This window comes from Pongo abelii, chromosome 13, assembly GCF_028885655.2.
Source record: "Pongo abelii isolate AG06213 chromosome 13, NHGRI_mPonAbe1-v2.0_pri, whole genome shotgun sequence".
NCBI classification, from domain to species: domain Eukaryota; kingdom Metazoa; phylum Chordata; class Mammalia; order Primates; family Hominidae; genus Pongo; species Pongo abelii.
The window spans coordinates 49879160-49898134 of NC_071998.2; the positions used below are offsets into that span (position 1 = coordinate 49879160).

Consider the following 18975-nt stretch of genomic DNA (forward strand, 5'->3'; position numbering starts at 1 on the left):
ACACTCAGTCAGGTTGACAGCACCTGGGCTCGGCCTCAACTCTGCTCTGAGATCAGAGCTGCGAGGAGTGGTGGCAGGAGCAGCTGCAGAGGCAGCAGTGGTGGTGGTGGGACCCCTATGCCCCGGTTCCCCTATGCCCCGCGTCCCCGAGGCAGCCCATCTGCAGCCAGTGTGGTGGCAGTGGCCGCTCCACATGGCCTGCTGCTGCTGCCATCATGAGGGGTTCACAGTTAGATCAGAAGTTCGCTCGCTCTTAACCTCAGTGACTCCTCCTTACTCTCTTTTCATATTTTCTCCTTCCTTCCTTTCTTTCTTCCTGCCTTCCTTGCTTCCTTCCCTCCCTCCCTTCCTAATACCTATATTACTAAAAAGCGTTCTATAAATCTATAAAATAGGAGTAATGATGACATCTTGCAAGACTGTTTGAAAACACCACATATAAGATATATGAAACATTTAGTCTAGTGCATGGAACTCAAGGAGCAGTTATTTCTTTATTCCATTCTAAAGTATAATGCTTCTTAAATCAAATTTTAAGACTAACAGATTGTTTTGGGAGCTGTATTTAAAAAGAAATACCATAAACAATTTTTTTAAAAGTTGTTAAAATTTTTTTTAAACAACAAAAATTTTAAAACATAAAATTTTTTTTCTATTTGATTTTGAAGATCTATCCTGACCACAGATGTCAACATGTGACCCTGTTCAAATTTCATGTGACAGATTCACTGTCCCCACGGGCCCTGGTTCATGTAGAACCTCTGCTATGGAAGCTACCCCAGGTGGTATCTGTGCCATGCTTTTGCCCTCCTAAGCAATGATACATCAACTTTGGGACCTCCCTCCCTTTTGTCATGTGTTGATATAGTTGTGCTGTTGACTTGGGCAGGTTGTCTGTCACTACCCGTGTCCCAGTGAAAACGAAGCTAATTATAACAAAAACCTATCATCCACACAAACTCTAGATGCCCCATGTTTGCGAAAGTGTCAATAGGATGTGCTGTGACTGGAAGGGAATGTAAAGTCCTGTGGTAACTCATTGCCCTCAAACCTTCAGACCAGGCTACTACCCTTGGAACCACCCCTCACTCTTCTGCTATGTACTGCATTTTCCACCGGACCCCAAAGGCCCTGTTCCTGAGCTGTCCTTCAGAGCTCTCATCCTGACACTTACCAGAGAAAGAAAGATCAGAGGTGACTTCAGCTGACCTTCTAATAAATTCTACAGGCACTTTTTAAGGAGGAAGCAGATTGCTAAAGACAGGGGTACCTGCATGTTCTCATTGAACATTCTCTCCCTGTCTCATTTAACAGCAATATTAACCTTCCCCTTTAAAAAATTTAAGTACATTGTTATGACAAATAGCCCTTTAAAAACAAAACTCTGTATTTAAGGAAATGTTAATCAGTTAAAAGAAACAAAGCCGATTAGTTACATGCTGTTAGTTTTGTTCCCCATGGGACATATTTTCTTGATGTCCACAGAAGCAGCTTATTAATTAGAATTAAATTAGACAAATGGCACCCTCATTTTCTCTCTTCACTTTTGTAGCATGTGATCCTGTCTATGAATCTGTTTTAAGTGATTCTCAGTTGGCCAATCATATACCTTAACCCTAAGTTATCTACTTAACCTTTAAGAATTTCTCATAAATTGCATTCATCTAAGGATGTTACTGGTGGACTTCAATGGCTGTCCCCGATTTATGTCTAGCACTACTTAGTATAGTGTACCAAAGGGAGGATTTTGTCCTCAGCACAGCAGTTTGTTAAGGATGGACAAAAGCAGTTTGCTGGTCTTGGTTGGTTCTCTCACCTACATTTAATAGCTATAAGTGCACATTGAGCTTGTCACCTTGTCTTCAGAGTGCCTAGCAACTTGAAACATGATATGGCATCCAAATATTAGACCCATTAGGCTCAAAGATACTGTGCATTGGTTAGACTTTAAGAAACAATCTAACTTCTTAAAAGCAAAAATCAGTGTGCAATTTGTGGCTCCTCCTGAGCTGTGTAGCAAATAATAATCTACTAAATTCCAGGAGCTATGGCCTGTGTTGTGAATGCATCCTGAGAATGTACAGTCCTTGAAAATGGCAAGCGAGCCTGGCAGACACATTCTAGAATATTGGCCATGTCTCTGTTCTGACGCATATGCATGCGTAGCTTCTCTACTTTCCATTTAGAAAACAGACTTTCTGGGTTGAACAGTAATTTGACCTGTGCAGTACCTGGCATTAGTTTAATAAAAGATCATACTCCTCACTTGTCAAAACCAACTTGAGCACAAATGCATTTTGCAAAGTACAGCATTGGCAGCTTCAGGTAGATGGCAATGGTGATTAGCTACAGCAGTAATGGAAGGATGCCTCTCTAAATAATGGTGACTGGAAAGTTCTAATGCCTTTCTCCCCATCTTTATACCTTGATATTTCTTTTTTTCGTAGACTAACTATAAGACTGATGGTTGTATCTCATGGGATAAAAATGGAGATTTTCATGATTCAAATCTTAGTCTGTACTATGTTGTGACTTTTTAGTAGATACCCTTGTTTTATGCTTTGCTTGAATTCTCTTCCCTTTCTTCCCATCTTCAGAGCATGGCTTAAGTTTGGACAATATCTATGACAAAATAAGGCAGACGATTCATCTTGTTCCTTTTATTAAACTGAGATATAGAGAGGGGAAGTGGGTGATGTGTATTGTTATATCCCTCTGAGAATAAAGATCTTTACTTGCCTCAAGCATTTGTTGGGGTTATTAAGTTTAGTCTTCTCTCTACCTCATATCTTTCCTTTGGCTGGCTGCCTAGCGTTGACAGACACCATCTGAGAGTTTGACCGGCAAAAATGATTATATATGCGCCACCCATGTTTAGTGAAAGGATTTTACTATATTATCTTGAGTCTTACTTTGTATCATAGGATGATGACATATATCCTTTTTGTAGTTCAGATCTTGTGGGCGAATCTAGAAAAATTGACATTGGGTCCCATAGGAAAGTCATGATTTTCTTGTCAGTGAGACCGATGTCTTTCATATATATATATATGTATTTTTTTAACAAAATTTCTGTGTAAAAGCCCCTGAAATTATTTAACTGTAGTGTGATCAGTTTTATTTTATTGTTTTCAAAGAATAAATTTAAGCGCCCTTTTCAGTTTTTTTTTTTTTTTTTAAGAATATCAAGTCAATACAGTGGTAGGGTTTAGAAAAATAGTTCCAGATCCTAAAACAGATTCTAACTGGTTATTTTAATAAGTTTACCACAGTTCAATAGGTTAATTTCATTACTTGACTTGGTCTCCAGAAATAAAATCCTACAGTAGCATCCAATGGTCATTTCTTTGTCTTTTCTTTAAATTTTTTATTTTTGAGATGGGAGTTTCACTCTTGTCACCCAGGTTGGAGTGCAGTGGCGCAATCTCGGCTCACTGCAACCTCTGCCTCCTGGGTGGCGTATTTTTATGCTTGTCAGTATTACACGAAAACTCCTCTGCCTGTCATGATGGCTCACACTTGTACTTCCAGCAAGTGTAAGGCCAAGGCGGGAGGATCCTTGAGCCCTGGAGTTCAAGACATGCTGAACAACATAGGGAGACCCCATGTCTACAAATAATAAAAACATTACCCGGGCATGGTGGTGTGTGGTTGTGCTCCCAGCTACTCTGGATGCTAAGGTGGGAGGACTGACTGAGCCTGGGAGGTTGAGGCTGCAGTTAGCTTTGATCGTGCCACTGCACTGAAGCCTGAATGACAGAGCAAGACCCCATCTCAAAAAACAAACAAAAAACTTCAATGCCTGACCAGAAAATAAAGATAAATGAGACACATACTTGGAAAACATTGAAATGGCACTCATACCTATTCTCCAAGTGAATGGGAATTTTGTCTCTCTGCATTCCATTTAGAAATAAGATTTCTATGTTTAATTTGACTTGTCCTCACCCACTGGTTATTTCCAGATAAGCTTTCTAATTTAGGTCCTCACATGGCAACAGGACAGATGAAGCACTTACCCAAGCATCCATTGCCTACTTGCAGATTGTCAGAATTGCCAACTCTTCTTCATTCTTTGGGTTAAGAAATGCGACGGTATCCCTTAAAAAATATCCAGATGCAGGGAAAAGGGTATCCTACTTCTGGTTTTCTTTAATTTCTAATATAGTGCACACTCATTTTATGCAACAGCCCTTCAATGTATTCACATGTTCTTGCAAGAAATTTCAGAACAGAACTTAAATGGGAAGCTGGGCTCTTACAATGGATTTTCCTTCCCAGTTGACAGTTTTTAGGCTATGGACAAGAAAAGGAAGGTGGCTAAAAATGACAATATTGTACCATTTAATACAGCAATCCATTTTGTTTTTCTAGGGAAATTCCCTAGAAATTTTAATTGCATAATTATAATTTCTCCATTGGTTACTACTGACAAGCAAGTAGTTATCAATTTGCATTGTTTGAAACAGCAGAAAGATAAATATAAAAACTTGTAATATATTTTTCGTTTGTTTCCAGAAAAGTGACATCAATGTACAGTGTTTTGTAATCCTCTCACTGTTAGTCAATTTTAAATTATTTTGAGGCCGGGCGTGGTGGCTCATGCCTGTAATCCCAGCACTTTGGGAGGCCAAGGCAGGTGGATCATGAGGTGAAGAGATTGAGACCATTCTGGCCAGCATGGTCAAACTCTGTCTCTACTAAAAATACAAAAATTAGCTGGGTGTGGTGGTACGCACCTGTAGTCCTAGCTATTTGGGAGGCTGAGGCAGGAGAATCGCTTGAACCTGGGTAGTGGAGGTTGCTGTGAGTCGAGATTGTGCCACTGCACTCCAGCCTGGTGGCAGAGTGAGACTCCATCTAAAATAAATAAATAAATAAATAAATAATAAAATTATTGTAAGTACTTCCCACAGCTCCTAGTAATCATCTAGTCTGTATTGCTACACCGAGATGCTACAGGTTATGAACTCTAGCAGGGTTGTTAGAGGCTGTTTTGCTTTCCTAATATTTTTGAACATAAGCGGGCCCCCAGTTCCAGGATCACCAACAAGTTGAATTTACTGATGAGGTGGAAATTCATTCTCCAGGACCAGCATTGCAAATATGCCTCTCCTAAACTTCCCTCCTTTGGAAATAATATATAAAGCTAGGAAACCTTGAAACTGGAAGCAATTTCTGCAAATTAATTTATTTCATATGTCATAGTTTTGCAATTTTTGTAAATTAATGTATTTCATATGTCATGCCAAGAAATGGTAAAGTTACATGATTTTGTTTTCCTCCAAGATTATCCATATATGTAATGGTGGAGCTTAGATAGGAATCTGGCTTTCTTGACTCCAAGAAAACCAACCAGAGTCGGAACACACCATCAAGCCAACGGGAACACCATGTGGGAAATGTGAAATCAATACAGAGAAGATACTGGTGATGACAAGAAGAACGAACTTTGTTATGACTTTTTTCTTTTTTATAATCCAAGTATTGTTTTCAAAATCAATTTTAGCTATGGTTATTTAAAACCAGTTTTCAATGACATGTAACTAGAACACAGTAGGAGAGAAGAGAAAATCTGTAACAGGGATTAGAAATTAAAAAAAAAAAAAAAAGAAAGGAACAGCAAAATGTTTTGAGGCTTTAAAACATTTTCAACCAGAACATAATTGTAAAAACTCAAGGAAGTATAAAAGATGGAAAGCAGTCAGAGAAATAATTAAAATACCTACTCCTGAGCACTATTATTAGTGTTTTCACTTACTTTGTTCAATCTTTGTGTGTGTGTGCATTTTTCATTATCTGCTATCCCCACATATAACTCTATAGTATGCTTCTGTGGCTTATTATTGCATCATAAGCATCTCATGTGATATGATACAGATTTTATAACACTTAACTACTTGTATGATGTTCCATCTTCATGCCATATTTTATTTCACTGTGACAGAAATCCCATACTGTTTAATGTTTCAACTACTTATACTCATTTGCCAAACAAATGATATGATGAATATCTTTGTACATAAATATTCATTTACATTTCATATCATTCTTATATGATAGCTATCTAGATCTTGAAATACAAGATGAAAAATAAGTTTTTTAAAGAAAGAGGAAGAATGTTAGGAACATTTAAAGGAGATGGAGGATGTTGAACAAGCTTCCAATGTCTATCCTTCTCTCTAGCCTTAGTAATCTTTAAGTCTACATCTTTGTATAAAAATTCCTTTGCTTTGCTATGACTTTGGAGCTTCTTGATTCATCTTCTCTTATGCAAATTGTGGAGCTAAGTTTCAAGTAAGACAGCTTACAATATCTGGGTTAGAGAGTCACTTTACCATTTTCCCCTATTTCTAATTCTTGCGAAACCTTCTAATTCAGGGCTATATTTCTTGTCTCTTTAAAATTTCCTAGCATTTCTCTTAAATGTCACTAATTTTAATAGCTCAGCAGTGGCAATGCTGCTTTCTGGCCGTGTACTGATAGTGGCATCAAAGCAAGCGCTAAAATTTTACCCACTTTGATTGATGAGCTCGTTTTGTTACAGAGGACAAATTGGATTTTTTAATATACTGGTAATAAAAATTAATGTGTGATGTTGCTTTTCGGATGTTATTGGATCTCTACCTTAATACAGATTTCAGCAATAAAAGCACTAATAGATAACTTGACCAGAAAGTTACCTCCTTCCCCTTTAAACTACCCTCAAAAGTAAAAGATGCTTTTCTAATTTTGTAATCCTATAGTGCATTGTAAAAATATATGTCTTGATGGTGGTGTGGTTGAGGATGGTGGGAAGAGCAGCGGTAGTAGGATAATAGTCTGTATTTCAGTTTTCAATTTAACTGTGATGTTTATTTTTTATTTCAGCACCTCCAAGGTTTACAAGAACACCAGTTGATCAGACAGGGGTCTCTGGCGGAGTTGCCTCTTTCATCTGCCAAGCTACGGGAGACCCAAGACCCAAAATTGTCTGGAACAAAAAAGGAAAGAAAGTCAGCAATCAGAGATTTGAGGTATTAGGTCCATTGTTCTGTTTCTCTGGGGGAAGAATGTATCTGCTCTGTCTTTGGTTTCTATGTTACTTGCTTGCTTTACTCTGATACAAGGTATCATTGATATATGGTATTCCTTACATTGCAAGTGATGGAAAATGTAACTCTAAATGGCTTTTTAAAAAAGGAAATTTGGGGGTTCAAGGGCTGATTTTTGTTTCTACTTGTGCCAGGGCTCAATAGTATTCCTAGGATTAGTCTGTCAGTTTCATCCCCAGGTTGCAAGATGGAGCTCTGTGTCCTCACAGGACCACGTCTGTAGGATGTATGAAGGCTTGTCTCTTCCAGAAACCTCTCATCCCATTGGCTCCTATTACGTTACTTGTGCATCCTTGAGACAACTTGTGTGGATAGGTGGACAGCGTAGCCTACTTAATTTGGCCAATCAGAATCTACCTCTGTCCTGGGAATGAGGACAGTCCCATCCAATTCCATAGCTTAGAATGAAAGAGCAGAATTTTCCCAAAGGAAATTTAAATCCTCGTTATCAAGAAGAATGGGAATGGATGCTGAGCAGCAAATGAAGTGGTCCACTGCCCCTCACACCTGTGTTTTACAAGTAGTGTGAACTAGAATGAGAAATTTGTTCCAGTGTTTTAAAGTACTATTCTGAGAGAAACACACCCAAACAGGTTGATATTGCAAAGAAACCTATCAAAGAAGTTGGTTTTCTTTATTCAGGAGAGCTCAGTGCAGCGAAGATGGTGAAACATAAATCAGAGATTCTCTTTTTGAGTGTTTGTGAGAAGGCTTATGGTTTAGAAATTTGCTCATTCTGGAGGAGAAATATAGGCAATAAGATACACAGAAAGCTACACAGATTATGGGCACACAATAGCATGCCCATAATTTAAGACATGAGGAGGATAGCTTTAATTTTAGGGGCTACCAATACCCCCAAACTGCCTGAAATTGTGAAACTCACCTCCCTTTTACCTGAGTTTCTAATCTCCTTCATGACCTAATTTACAGTTCGGCAGATTAAAGGCAATTTCTAGTTAAAAGAAATATATCAACTACAAAATTCAGAAAAATTTTCTTTTACTTATTTCCATAGGAACTCACAGGGTGATCAGGGGTTCAAATGTAGAGAGAACCTAATTAATTACGATGGTGAAATTAGAAATTTGCCATTGGAAATTGGGTTGTAGTTTACAAGTGAGAAGTTTAAAATTATGTCTGAAAATCAAATACTTGATTATTATTGAAATATAATTTATTTAAATACAAAAATATCTTTAATATTTGGAAAATGTTTCCTGTGTCGTGTAGAAAATGATGTATGTATGCATCTTTGCTACACATTAAAAAAATTTTAAATGAAGTTAATTTTTTGTCAAAGAGAGGTTTGACATCACGCTTTCTAATGACAATGGCTCCTGACAAAATCATGTAACAAAAATTAAATTATAATACTAAATATTTCACAGCATGATCTCTGCTCAATATATAATTCCCCATGAGAGTCATATAATCATTTCTGGGGTAAATGAATTATTTTTACCCAAAGCAGCTTCATCAAACTGTATCAAGTCCTGGGTTGAAAATCTTTACTATATTTAACACTAATATATGTATTATATATTTAATATATATTATTAAATCTATATTATTAATATATATGGTATTACTAGTCTATATGGCCCATGAGAGCAGTACATGTTGACTGTTTTTGCTCCCTCTTCTATCCCCAGTGCTAAGTATGGTGTCTGGTCCATGGCAGGCATGAAATCAATACTGGATATTTTCAAACTGGAAATTACATCACTGGCTTGTAATGTGTGATATATTGTATGTTGTAAGAGGATAGGTCTAAATCTAGGAAATAGTTCACAAATGTAAACATACAATGACATTTATTAATAAATTAGTCTACATTTAAATTGGTTTTGTAGTTGCTTTAACCTTTTCCTACACTAAATCATAAAATGATCATAAATAACTTTTTTAAAATTATGGAATGCTTAACAAAGCTTCCAATATGAAACTATGAAACTTTTCTTTCCTAAGATGCATAGTAGATTTATTTTAAAGTGTATGCTTTATAGAGTTGAAAATAAACTGTAGTGCATTGAGAAATGGGCCATTTTGAATATTTTTGTGAATTTTGAACAAAAATGGAATGCACAAAGATTGAAGTGGACATATTTTGAAAATATTAATGTCCTTCCTCTCTATGTTAATATGCACATGCACACACAAAATCTGGAATTAAGCATCCCATAAATATATATATAAGGCAATCTCAATTGATTCATAATTTAGGCACATGGGAATATTCACAGTGAAATACAAGAAAAAAAGGCACAACTTCTCAGTGAACAGCTGAAGGAATGCAGCATAGTTACAGAGAAGACAGGTAGAGGACTCCATAATATTGTATACATATTTGTTAATATCATCATCTTTTTTTTTTTTTTTTAAGTGGTACTTGAATTAGCTAACAAGTACCTAGGATTATCAGTGTCACTAAACTGTTTCCAAGAAGAGTTCTAATGATGGTGAATTCAGGCTTAGTGTTTAGGACATTAATTTTCTGCCTGGTGAAGCAAGCCTCCACTTTACAGCAAGAATGCTCTAAAAATGCAGAAAATGCTAAGCTAGAACAAATACTGGAATGATTTATGGCAAAATTAATGCACGCCATCAGGCTTTTGGGTTGTGAAAGCTGTCTCGTTGGCTGCCTAAGTACTAGATTTATGCAATTTCTTTTCACGGTTTGCCCATCTATACTGTTCAGGATGAGACAGTTTAAACCAGCAGAGCTATCTGTGGTGGCGTGCATTAATTCTTCACCTTACAGTCCCATTATTGAATGAATCCACGTTTGTATATGTGCTGTGAGAGAAAGAATAATTTAAAAAGTTTATCCATCATAGCTGCAAGCCTCTTGCAAAATTAATAGAATGAAATTGCCCTAGATGAACATACTGAAATATTTTAATGAATAAACCCTGGTAATTTTTAGTAGGGACTAGAAATCTCCATGTTTTGCATATGTAGTTGCATATCTTTCTCCTTGTTCAGTAGAAGATTCACTAAATTAGACCAAATATTTTTTCACCACTATATCAAAATTCAGTTTCAGAATGATGCCTAGTTTATTATGAGCCTAATGGCGGATGCACCACTGCATTGAGAGCTTTAGCTGAGAGGTAGACAATTGTAACAACACCTGTGACAGCTATTGTTTCCTCTAATAGGTAATAGAGTTTGACGATGGGTCTGGATCAGTTCTCAGGATACAACCCTTACGGACTCCGAGGGATGAGGCCATTTATGAATGTGTGGCCTCAAATAATGTGGGAGAAATAAGTGTATCCACCAGACTCACAGTTTTGCGGGGTAAGTGCTGAAGTGAAGGTTGTTGTTTGTGTCATTGTTACAATTCTGTATCTCTTTTGTAGCATCATTAAAAAGACTAGCATTGTGATGGTGCTTAAATGGGAAACGCAGTTAAATAAAATGTAAGAGTTGAACTTTAATTAGACAGTGGATACCTTCTCTAGTTATGGGTCTTTACAGAACTAGAGTTCAGGGGGAATATCAGAGGTGAAAAAGCTGAAAAAAGCATTGACTTCAAATGCCAGATACCATTTTGATTTTTGGCAGAGCATCTAGAAAGGAAACAGGATATGGTACTCTTTTATATGTTGGCATTACTGGTGCATGGATTTTTCATACTGCATTCAGCAGCTACGTTTTTTACAACTACCACAGCTGACATTGATATTTGCAAAATTAAAGAAAGAACCTTAGCCTAAAGATGAACTTTCCTTAAGCAATTGGTCAGAACCAAGTATAAGAAATGCACCTGTCTTATGTGAAAAAAAAATACGTTTTTTATTTGTCTGTTATCTTTCTTAAACCAACATGTATTGATCTAAATAACTGGGCTGACAAATCCCTTTCTTTGTCTCCGACAATGTTGCTTACACAATTTGACAAAGGCACAGGGTGAGTTGCCAAATCTCCAGTACAGTGTGTTCAGTTTGTAGACTTCCTTTACAATGGGAGTGCTGGAGAATAAAGCTAGTGATGAAGATTGTGTTGTATGTCTCTAATTCAGGCTTCTGTGTAGAGATACGAACATTCCCAATTAGGCACCTCACAGTTGACATTTCCAGATTATTATTCCAACTATTCTGTGCCTTTATCTCTTTCTCTCCCTCGCACAACTCATTTGTTTTGTTTTGTTGTATTTTGCTCTATTCTAAAATTTAGGAGAATAGACTTCCTAACATGAAGGAAATTGGAAAGGAAACAATCAGAATCATAGAGCAACTTATGTAGATTAAGTACATTTCTCTTCTGTTTCATTTTTTTTCCCCATGGAGGGATGGTTTTACTTTATATCTTTTATAAAATAAAAAAGTTTGATTTTATAAACATCTTGATTTCTTTCAGGGAGGTAAACCCTATTGATATTGTGAAGAACTTATTTATTTGGAGGCCAGCAGTAATTAGTAATGTAGGCCAAATTTACCTGGTGGTTTTGAAACAACACACACACACACACACACACACACACACACACAAAGAAGCAATTCAAGAGGCTAAGAAAATGAGATTATTTACATATACATCCTTAAATATGTTTGAAATAATATAAACACCTTATTAAGTTGCAGGGAAAACATTGACAATTGGATGTATATCTTTTAAATGCATATAACAGATGCTACTTTAAAACAGACAAGTCAGATTTGAGCTACATTTCTGGCTGTTATGACAAGCTATGTTGGTGCAGGAAGTTCCCCATTCCCTGACCAACACATAGAAATGTTGACAAAGTATCTGAAAATAAAATTAAAAGCATAATTAGGCTTGCAAACAAGAAATAGAAATTTCCAGTTGCTAAAAACAAGGGAGGGATTTCCTAGAGAAAAGACAATTGTAATATAATAACCCAAGATAATAACAAAATGGCCATATGCTTTAGTGCTGGAGTTTTAACACTCCAGCAAGATACATACATATATAAAATAAGCTGGGAGTAACAGAGACTAGATCAGCTTTCTGCATACAAGTGAGATTTCCAGCACTATTCCTACTGTGCAATACTCAGGACCAAATAGTTTAACATAAAAGCTGGTCAGAAACAGTGAGTCCCATAGAGTGTGCAGCAGACACCCATGATAGCACTCACCCCACAGAGACATTCTGATAAGATAATCCAGATACACAACCCTAGAGAAGGTTGTTCATACCCAGATGGGCTAATGAACACCAGTTCTAAAGCAATCAAGTCAGCTACCACCAGTGAGCGACAGTAAGCCCAACCATCAAGGGTGGAAATCATAGTCTCTGACCTACAGGGAATTGAACTGTATGAATGGGTTTTAAAAATGATATATTTAAAATATTTGAAAAGGTAAGGGAAGGAATGGTCTAATAGGCAAGAATAAGACATTAGGGAAAAAAAATAGGAGTTAGAAATTAGATTTTAGAACTGGCAGGAATGTTAGAGACTATGTTTATATGTGCTATAATACACACTATGGAAAGTATACATATTTCTGAATATACATACATAGTTCACCTCAGCTTGTCTGAAAATTGTAGTCATTTTTCAGGTGTTCATATTTGAAGCAAAATCTGGCTCATTTGTTCATCTGCTTTAAAAATTTTAATCTCCATTTATTTACCTAGTTTAGAATCTGTGCCGTCATATAGAAGGTATATTAAAAAGGTACAATAAAATAAAACTTATCAGAAACGTTTTTGAGTTTTCTCACTTTCCAAATCTCTTGAACTCCTTAAAAGGAATTAATGGCAGTCATGTGCTTGACTTATCTTTATGCGTTCAATGAAGACATTAAGAAAAAATTGGAAGAAAATATCACTTTACTTAGAAATTTACATGGATTAATGTTTTCCTGCCTCTCAGTTGGCTGGAGTTTCATCATCTCCTCTGCTTTTATACAGCTAGTCCCCATATAAAACAAGTGCATCAAAAGTGTTTAATATGGTCTCAACTTTCTATGTGAACATCTGTCATATGTAAGTACATTTGTATGAAAATTTATGATTTGAGTAGTTAGCCCTTTCCATTTTTTTTAAAGACTATGTTAAGCAGTTTTAGAACTTTCATGAGAAAAATTCAAAAGTATTTTGGATGACAGAAAAGTAGTCTAAATATAATCTTAAAATAGAATACTTTTATATATCCTTTTAGGATAAAATAAATATGGATAGAAATTATTTTTGTTTCCTAGAGTCACTGTTTGCTTAAAACTTCTAAATATTGTTATTTCTATCAATAGTTGTGTTTAATAATATTCCAGTGTAAACTGACATTCATAGACTTTGAACATCATGAACAGCTAAATAAATGAGTGTGAAGAGGTTTATACCACAGTTGAGGAGATTTGTGACATTTTAGGTTCACTTTCTCCTGCAAATCATGTTGGCGGACACTCAGGCACTCTGTTCTGCAGTAGATGGAGACCATTTTACACTTTTCGTCCAGTGGCCCTCATTAGATTCCCATTTCGTCCACATGGATCATTTGCTTTCTCCCTGCTTTACTGACAAATGCCAAAAATATGCCAGCTCTCATGATGGGTTTTATCTAAGTGAACTGGATGAAGATCACTCATCTAAGTTATCAAGTTCCTGTAAAAGTTGTATGTTTTTTTTTTTTTTTTTGTAACAACTGCTATAATGTCACACAAGCTACTAGAGAAACTAATTAATTGGAGATTCACATATCTGACCTGTATGGTTAATGAAGAAGACATTGAAATAATACTCTGACCACCCAGGTGCCTCGAAGGGAGCATTTCAGGAACAAGTTTCCGTTTGTAGCTTGTTTCAAATTACCGTTACTCTCAAAAACTGTGTTTCAATAGGGAAGGATAACCACAAGCTCAGGCTGAATGTGCCCCGAAATAAGATATTTGGGCAATTAACTATACCATAGAGTGTGGTTCATGAAAGAAGAAGTAGGAGAAGGGGGAGGTGAATGTAGGACTTACGTCTTCCAAGTCATTTTAATTTTTTAGTTGTCTTGGTTATGGAAACACAAGAAAATACTGACTCTCTAATGATACAGCACTTTAGGAGGCTGAGTATATCTGTTTTACTTGTGTTTTCCCATCCTAAGCAGAACTTTAAGTGAAAGCCTTAGGATGTACTGAGGCCACTAAGGGCTGTGCCTTAACTAGTTGTGGAATGCTGCTAAGGACAGTGAATGAACTATCAGGCTTTCAGTGAAGAGCAAGCATAGGACCAGAGAGAGTGTTGTACGAACAGGGATTATCATCCAAATGAAATTGGTTCTGTCTGTTTCTTTAGTTTGCTGGTCACAATTTCTTCCTGACTAAAGATATCAGCAGGAAACCATGTAATACAAATTTATGCAGTGATAACTGAGGATGAAAATATTCTCTCTGATAGATGTTATCAATCACTAGGCAGGGAAAATGAGATATCACCATCCATAGACTTTTCTTTCTAGTAAGAGTGCAAGGTTACTTGCTTCTTTTGGGCAAGAGGAAAGACTTCAATAATTATTTCTTCTTACTTACATAACCTCCCTTCTCTAAGACAAAGTTCTGGAACCATTTAATCAACTTTGAATCTAAGCATCTGACTAAGTGTCATCATGTTTCTTGAACTTAGAATTTTTTTTAGGAGAGTAATCAGAAAATACATATTTTGCTCTTATCTCAAACAGCATGTCATGGGTCATTTAAAAAATCTTAGTAGATTATTTTTAAACTGGGCTGTTCTCAAATAGCACTGCCCCAAACCACCACCACCACTAGCACAACAGAACAGGGTATGATATATAACACTGCTGCTCTTATCTATTTATAGGGAACTAGCTTTGTTCATAGAACATATCTACAGTACAATTATTGTCTAAACATGCTAGTTTACCAGATATGAGGCATTTTAGTTACCTAGTTTAGCAAATATATTTCGTCAAGTGATACTTATGTGTATCTACTCTTACATATAAATATATCATTTGTGAATGATCACCATTAGGACAAAAGATAATACGTGAAGTACCCAAGTCTAGGTCTTGGGAAATTGAATTCCAGCTTTAGCTCTGTCACGAAATAACTGTGGCATCTTAAGCAAATATGTTAACTTCCCTTTTCTGTTCTGTTTCTTTTTTTTTTAGGGGGGGGGTCTGATATGCATTGGGAAGGCCTTGGATTAGCGATCAAATCACTCAGATCACCCCTCTCCAGCTTTCCATGATTCATTGACATGACTATTTCAGCAAGTCAGTTCTTGCAAGATGGAAAAAATTTGCTCCCTGAAGGTGACTGTTACTGAGATAGTAAAACACACAGTGAGCAGTTGGATGAGACAGAGAAGGCACTGCAATGGGAAATAGAAATGTTTGCATAATATGTCTGTTTCAAAAAATCTAAGCCATTATAGCAGTTGTTACAAAGAAAAAACATACAACTTTTACAATCTTTCAGGGAGAAGGCAGTCAACTATCTCTGCCATTGTGCAGTACCCTGTGATCAGAATTAGCATGTTCATTACAGTCTCATTTTATTAATGCCTCTTTTTCAAGATGAACACAGTTGTCCCCGCTGTGAAAATGGTACTTTGCCGTTTATGTTATAAAGTGGTCTCGGCTGGAGATCCAGGCTAGGAACATTAAAGAACAAAGCACAGCTGCTTGACTGTCACACAAAAGGATTTTTATGAAAGACTGAAACAAAAGGAAGGGTGGCCACCACAGAACAAACATGCTGACAATTATGATACTGACTGAAGATTACTTGAAAAGGCTTATAAAATAGTTGAGTACTTGGAATACATTGATACCAACACGGTAAAGCCTTCGTGTGTACCTCATTTCCATGCTGGGAAAAGGTGGTAGTGGGCAGAGCTACTTTAAGTGAACAGACACTCCTGACTTTCGTTGGTGTAATCTTTAGAATTTAAAAACAGTGATTCTTTGGGTATCAGTGGTCACAAAGGCAGAAGCCCATGTGGATAGTCTATGAGAGACCCTAGTAAGGGGAGACATTAAAACTGAAAATCTGGGGGAGAAAGTGTACCTGTGAGGAGAGGCTATTCATTTTCCTTCTAATCTATCTTTTGAGGACTGTTATGTTGGTGATGCATGCTCCTTCCTTGGAACTATTACTTGTTTTGCCACACTGAGATCATGTCTAAAAAGGGCTCAGAAAAAATGAGCACACTTGTAAATCATTGCATTTAAGTGAGAACAATTTTCTTCTTTTGACTTCATATTAAAATATTATTTTTAATAATTTTGAAATGAACATCAACTCATGTGAGTGTTTACTGCTGCTTAACTTGTTAACCGAACCATAGAAATATTGAGCTAGAAGGGAATTTGGTGTTTACCTAGCCTCACTAATTTTTGATGTAAGGAGCCAAGGTCCAGAGTTTGAAATGATTTGTTCTTGGTCGTACAGCTACGATTTTCATCGGGTTTTGCCAAGTCTGAAATGATCCCTACTGCATTACATGTGACAGTGGGTTTCAGCCCTTCAGATTTTTACTTTATATACAAGATATTACCCTGGAAGAACAATGTTCTTCCAGCTGACATGTTGACAGATGAGCATGATGGGAAATAAAAAGTGCTCAAGTGCCATGGGTGCAAAGTGTGCAAAATACTACATGGATGATACACTGTGAGAGTGAGGAGACTGCTGGGTTGAGGCATGAAGAATATTTAGGAGTCTGTGAGACAGCTAACTTCAGAGAGGAGTAGAAACTAGAAGCTTCTTGAGCAAAGTGGCTTAGGGAGGAAATCACTGAGTATTGATGGTAGGTGTGTGCAGTGTATTAGGGTTCTCTGGAGAAAGAGAACCAACAGAATATATACATATATAGGAAGAGGCTGATTTTAACAGATTAGCTGACATTATTAATGAGGCCAAGAAATTTCAAGATCTGCCAAAGCTGTCAGCTGGAGGCTCAGGAGAGTTGATGTGCAGTTCTAGTCCAAAGGCTGGCAAGCTGAAGACCTAGGAAGAGCTGATGTTTCAGATTGGTTCCAAAGGCACAAAAAAGCTGATGTCCCAGTTTGAAGGTAGGAGGAGTTCTTCCTTCCTCAGGTGAGGCCCAGCCTTATTGTTCTCTTTAGTCTTTTACCTGATTGGATAAAGGTTGCCCACATTAGGGAGGGCAGTCTGCTTTGCTTGGTGACGAAATTAAATGTTAATCTCATCCAAAAACACCCTGACAGTAACGCTCAAAATAACATTTGACCAAATATTTGAGCACCCCAGATATTTCGCCTAATCAAATGACACGTACAATTAACCATTACAGGTGGGTATAAACAGTGGTAGGTCAGAACTGAGTAGCAGTAAAATAGTAGTAGTAAAAGAAAATGAGGTTGGGACGTGACTCATTGGCTAAGGAGATAAACCTAATAAGTGAGAAAACATGTGATTAAGTTAACCTAGGCCATCTTTATGTGAGCTGAAAATTACAAAGGAGTTTACTAAAATACTTCACTTAAAGTAATCTATCAAACAGTCATTCATACATAATTGATGTTTATATTTAAAACTAGGTAGTTGGTTGGCTTTCATTGATAAAATTTGAACAATTTTTAAAAATTCAGTATCCTGGTTTTCCAAATTAGTTTTATTTTAAGCTACTAATTAAGATGTAGTTTTAAAAGTTGTGCATGCATAATTTATTGGTATTTAGGGCACAGATATACCAAATGCCTCATCTAGGGTTTAATTATCAAAGCCCTAATTACATATCTCCTTAGAAGAGCAAGTAACTTATTATATCTTATTAAAAAAACAATGACTTGTGAATTAATGCCACATTAAACACAACTATGATGACACACATCCCATATTCTTAATATGTTTTGTTAAAGATAGCAAGATTTTTTTTTTTTTTTTAACTACTAGGCAACCGGGGAATAGTCATATTGTTTCAAGACTCTCTTATTTGTCATCTTCCAAAATGAGCTGTGTTTTAATTTATATCTAAAAACTTTCCATGCCTTTCTTTTTTGTTCTTAGAACTTTACCTTTGATTATTAAACTTTATCCATGCATTAAATAAATGTTATTTTCACCCTTTAACACAGTAGATTTTTTTTAATTGATAGATTTTTGGTCATAAGTGTAGCACTATTGAGATTTTTCTCACATGTCTGATGATGTCTGTATTCAGGTTTAAAATTTGATCATAGTTTGTATCTTCCCAGAAGAGATCCTATATTTCTTAGAGCATAAATACCAAAAGAGCTATTAAAAAAATGAAGCCATAAATCATAAGTGAGACCAGAAAATCAATATTAACAGTTTTTAGGTATTTTCTACCTTTCTAAGTATCGGCGTACATAGTTCTTTCTGTTTGTTTATGTATTTGTTTAATTATGTGGGTAATTGCAGATCTGTCATTTACCAGTCAACTAGAAAATTAAGTACGGTAGAAAAGTATGTGCTCGTAAAAACGTGATGGCTTTTAATAAAGCTAGTTATTAACTATCAATATTTATACAAAAACTTGGGGAGGTATATTTGCATATATATATGTTTTGTACATGTAGTATGTATATAGTGTGTTTGTGTATGACCTGTTTAATTTGCTTCATAGCACTTTTTACTATGTGAAATTATACTCTTTATTTCTTGAGACTTTTATCCTGTATACCTCTTCCTTTGTGTATAAGCTCCATTACAGTTTTCTATGGCCTAGAAATGTTCCTGGCATTTATTGGGCACCCAAGAGATATTTGTGGCATGAACAGGTACATATGTAGAGGGATCCATAGATATGGTTATGTAGACACAATGCATTAAGAGACCATCTCGGTAGGAATGAGTCCTACTTTACATATAATGAACAAAGTAAATAATCATTATTTCAGTGGCCACTGCAAGATGAAGAGCGTGATTGAGAGTCAAGAAGTCGAGGCAAAGGGAAAGAGAAC

The 18975-nt window shown here is 36.3% G+C and overlaps 1 protein-coding gene across 31 annotated transcripts in view; it reads left to right on the forward strand.

Annotated features, from left to right (window-relative positions):
* The window catches only part of PTPRD (protein tyrosine phosphatase receptor type D), a 2309169-nt gene that overhangs the window by 1976001 nt on the left and 314193 nt on the right, over window positions 1–18975 (forward strand). For all 31 annotated transcript variants that reach the window (XM_054519906.2, XM_054519907.2, XM_054519902.2 and 28 more), the window contains 2 exons: window positions 6871–7016; window positions 10259–10400. In XM_054519906.2, coding sequence (XP_054375881.1) covers window positions 6871–7016; window positions 10259–10400 — 288 coding nt within the window. The remainder of the gene's footprint in view (window positions 1–6870; window positions 7017–10258; window positions 10401–18975) is intronic.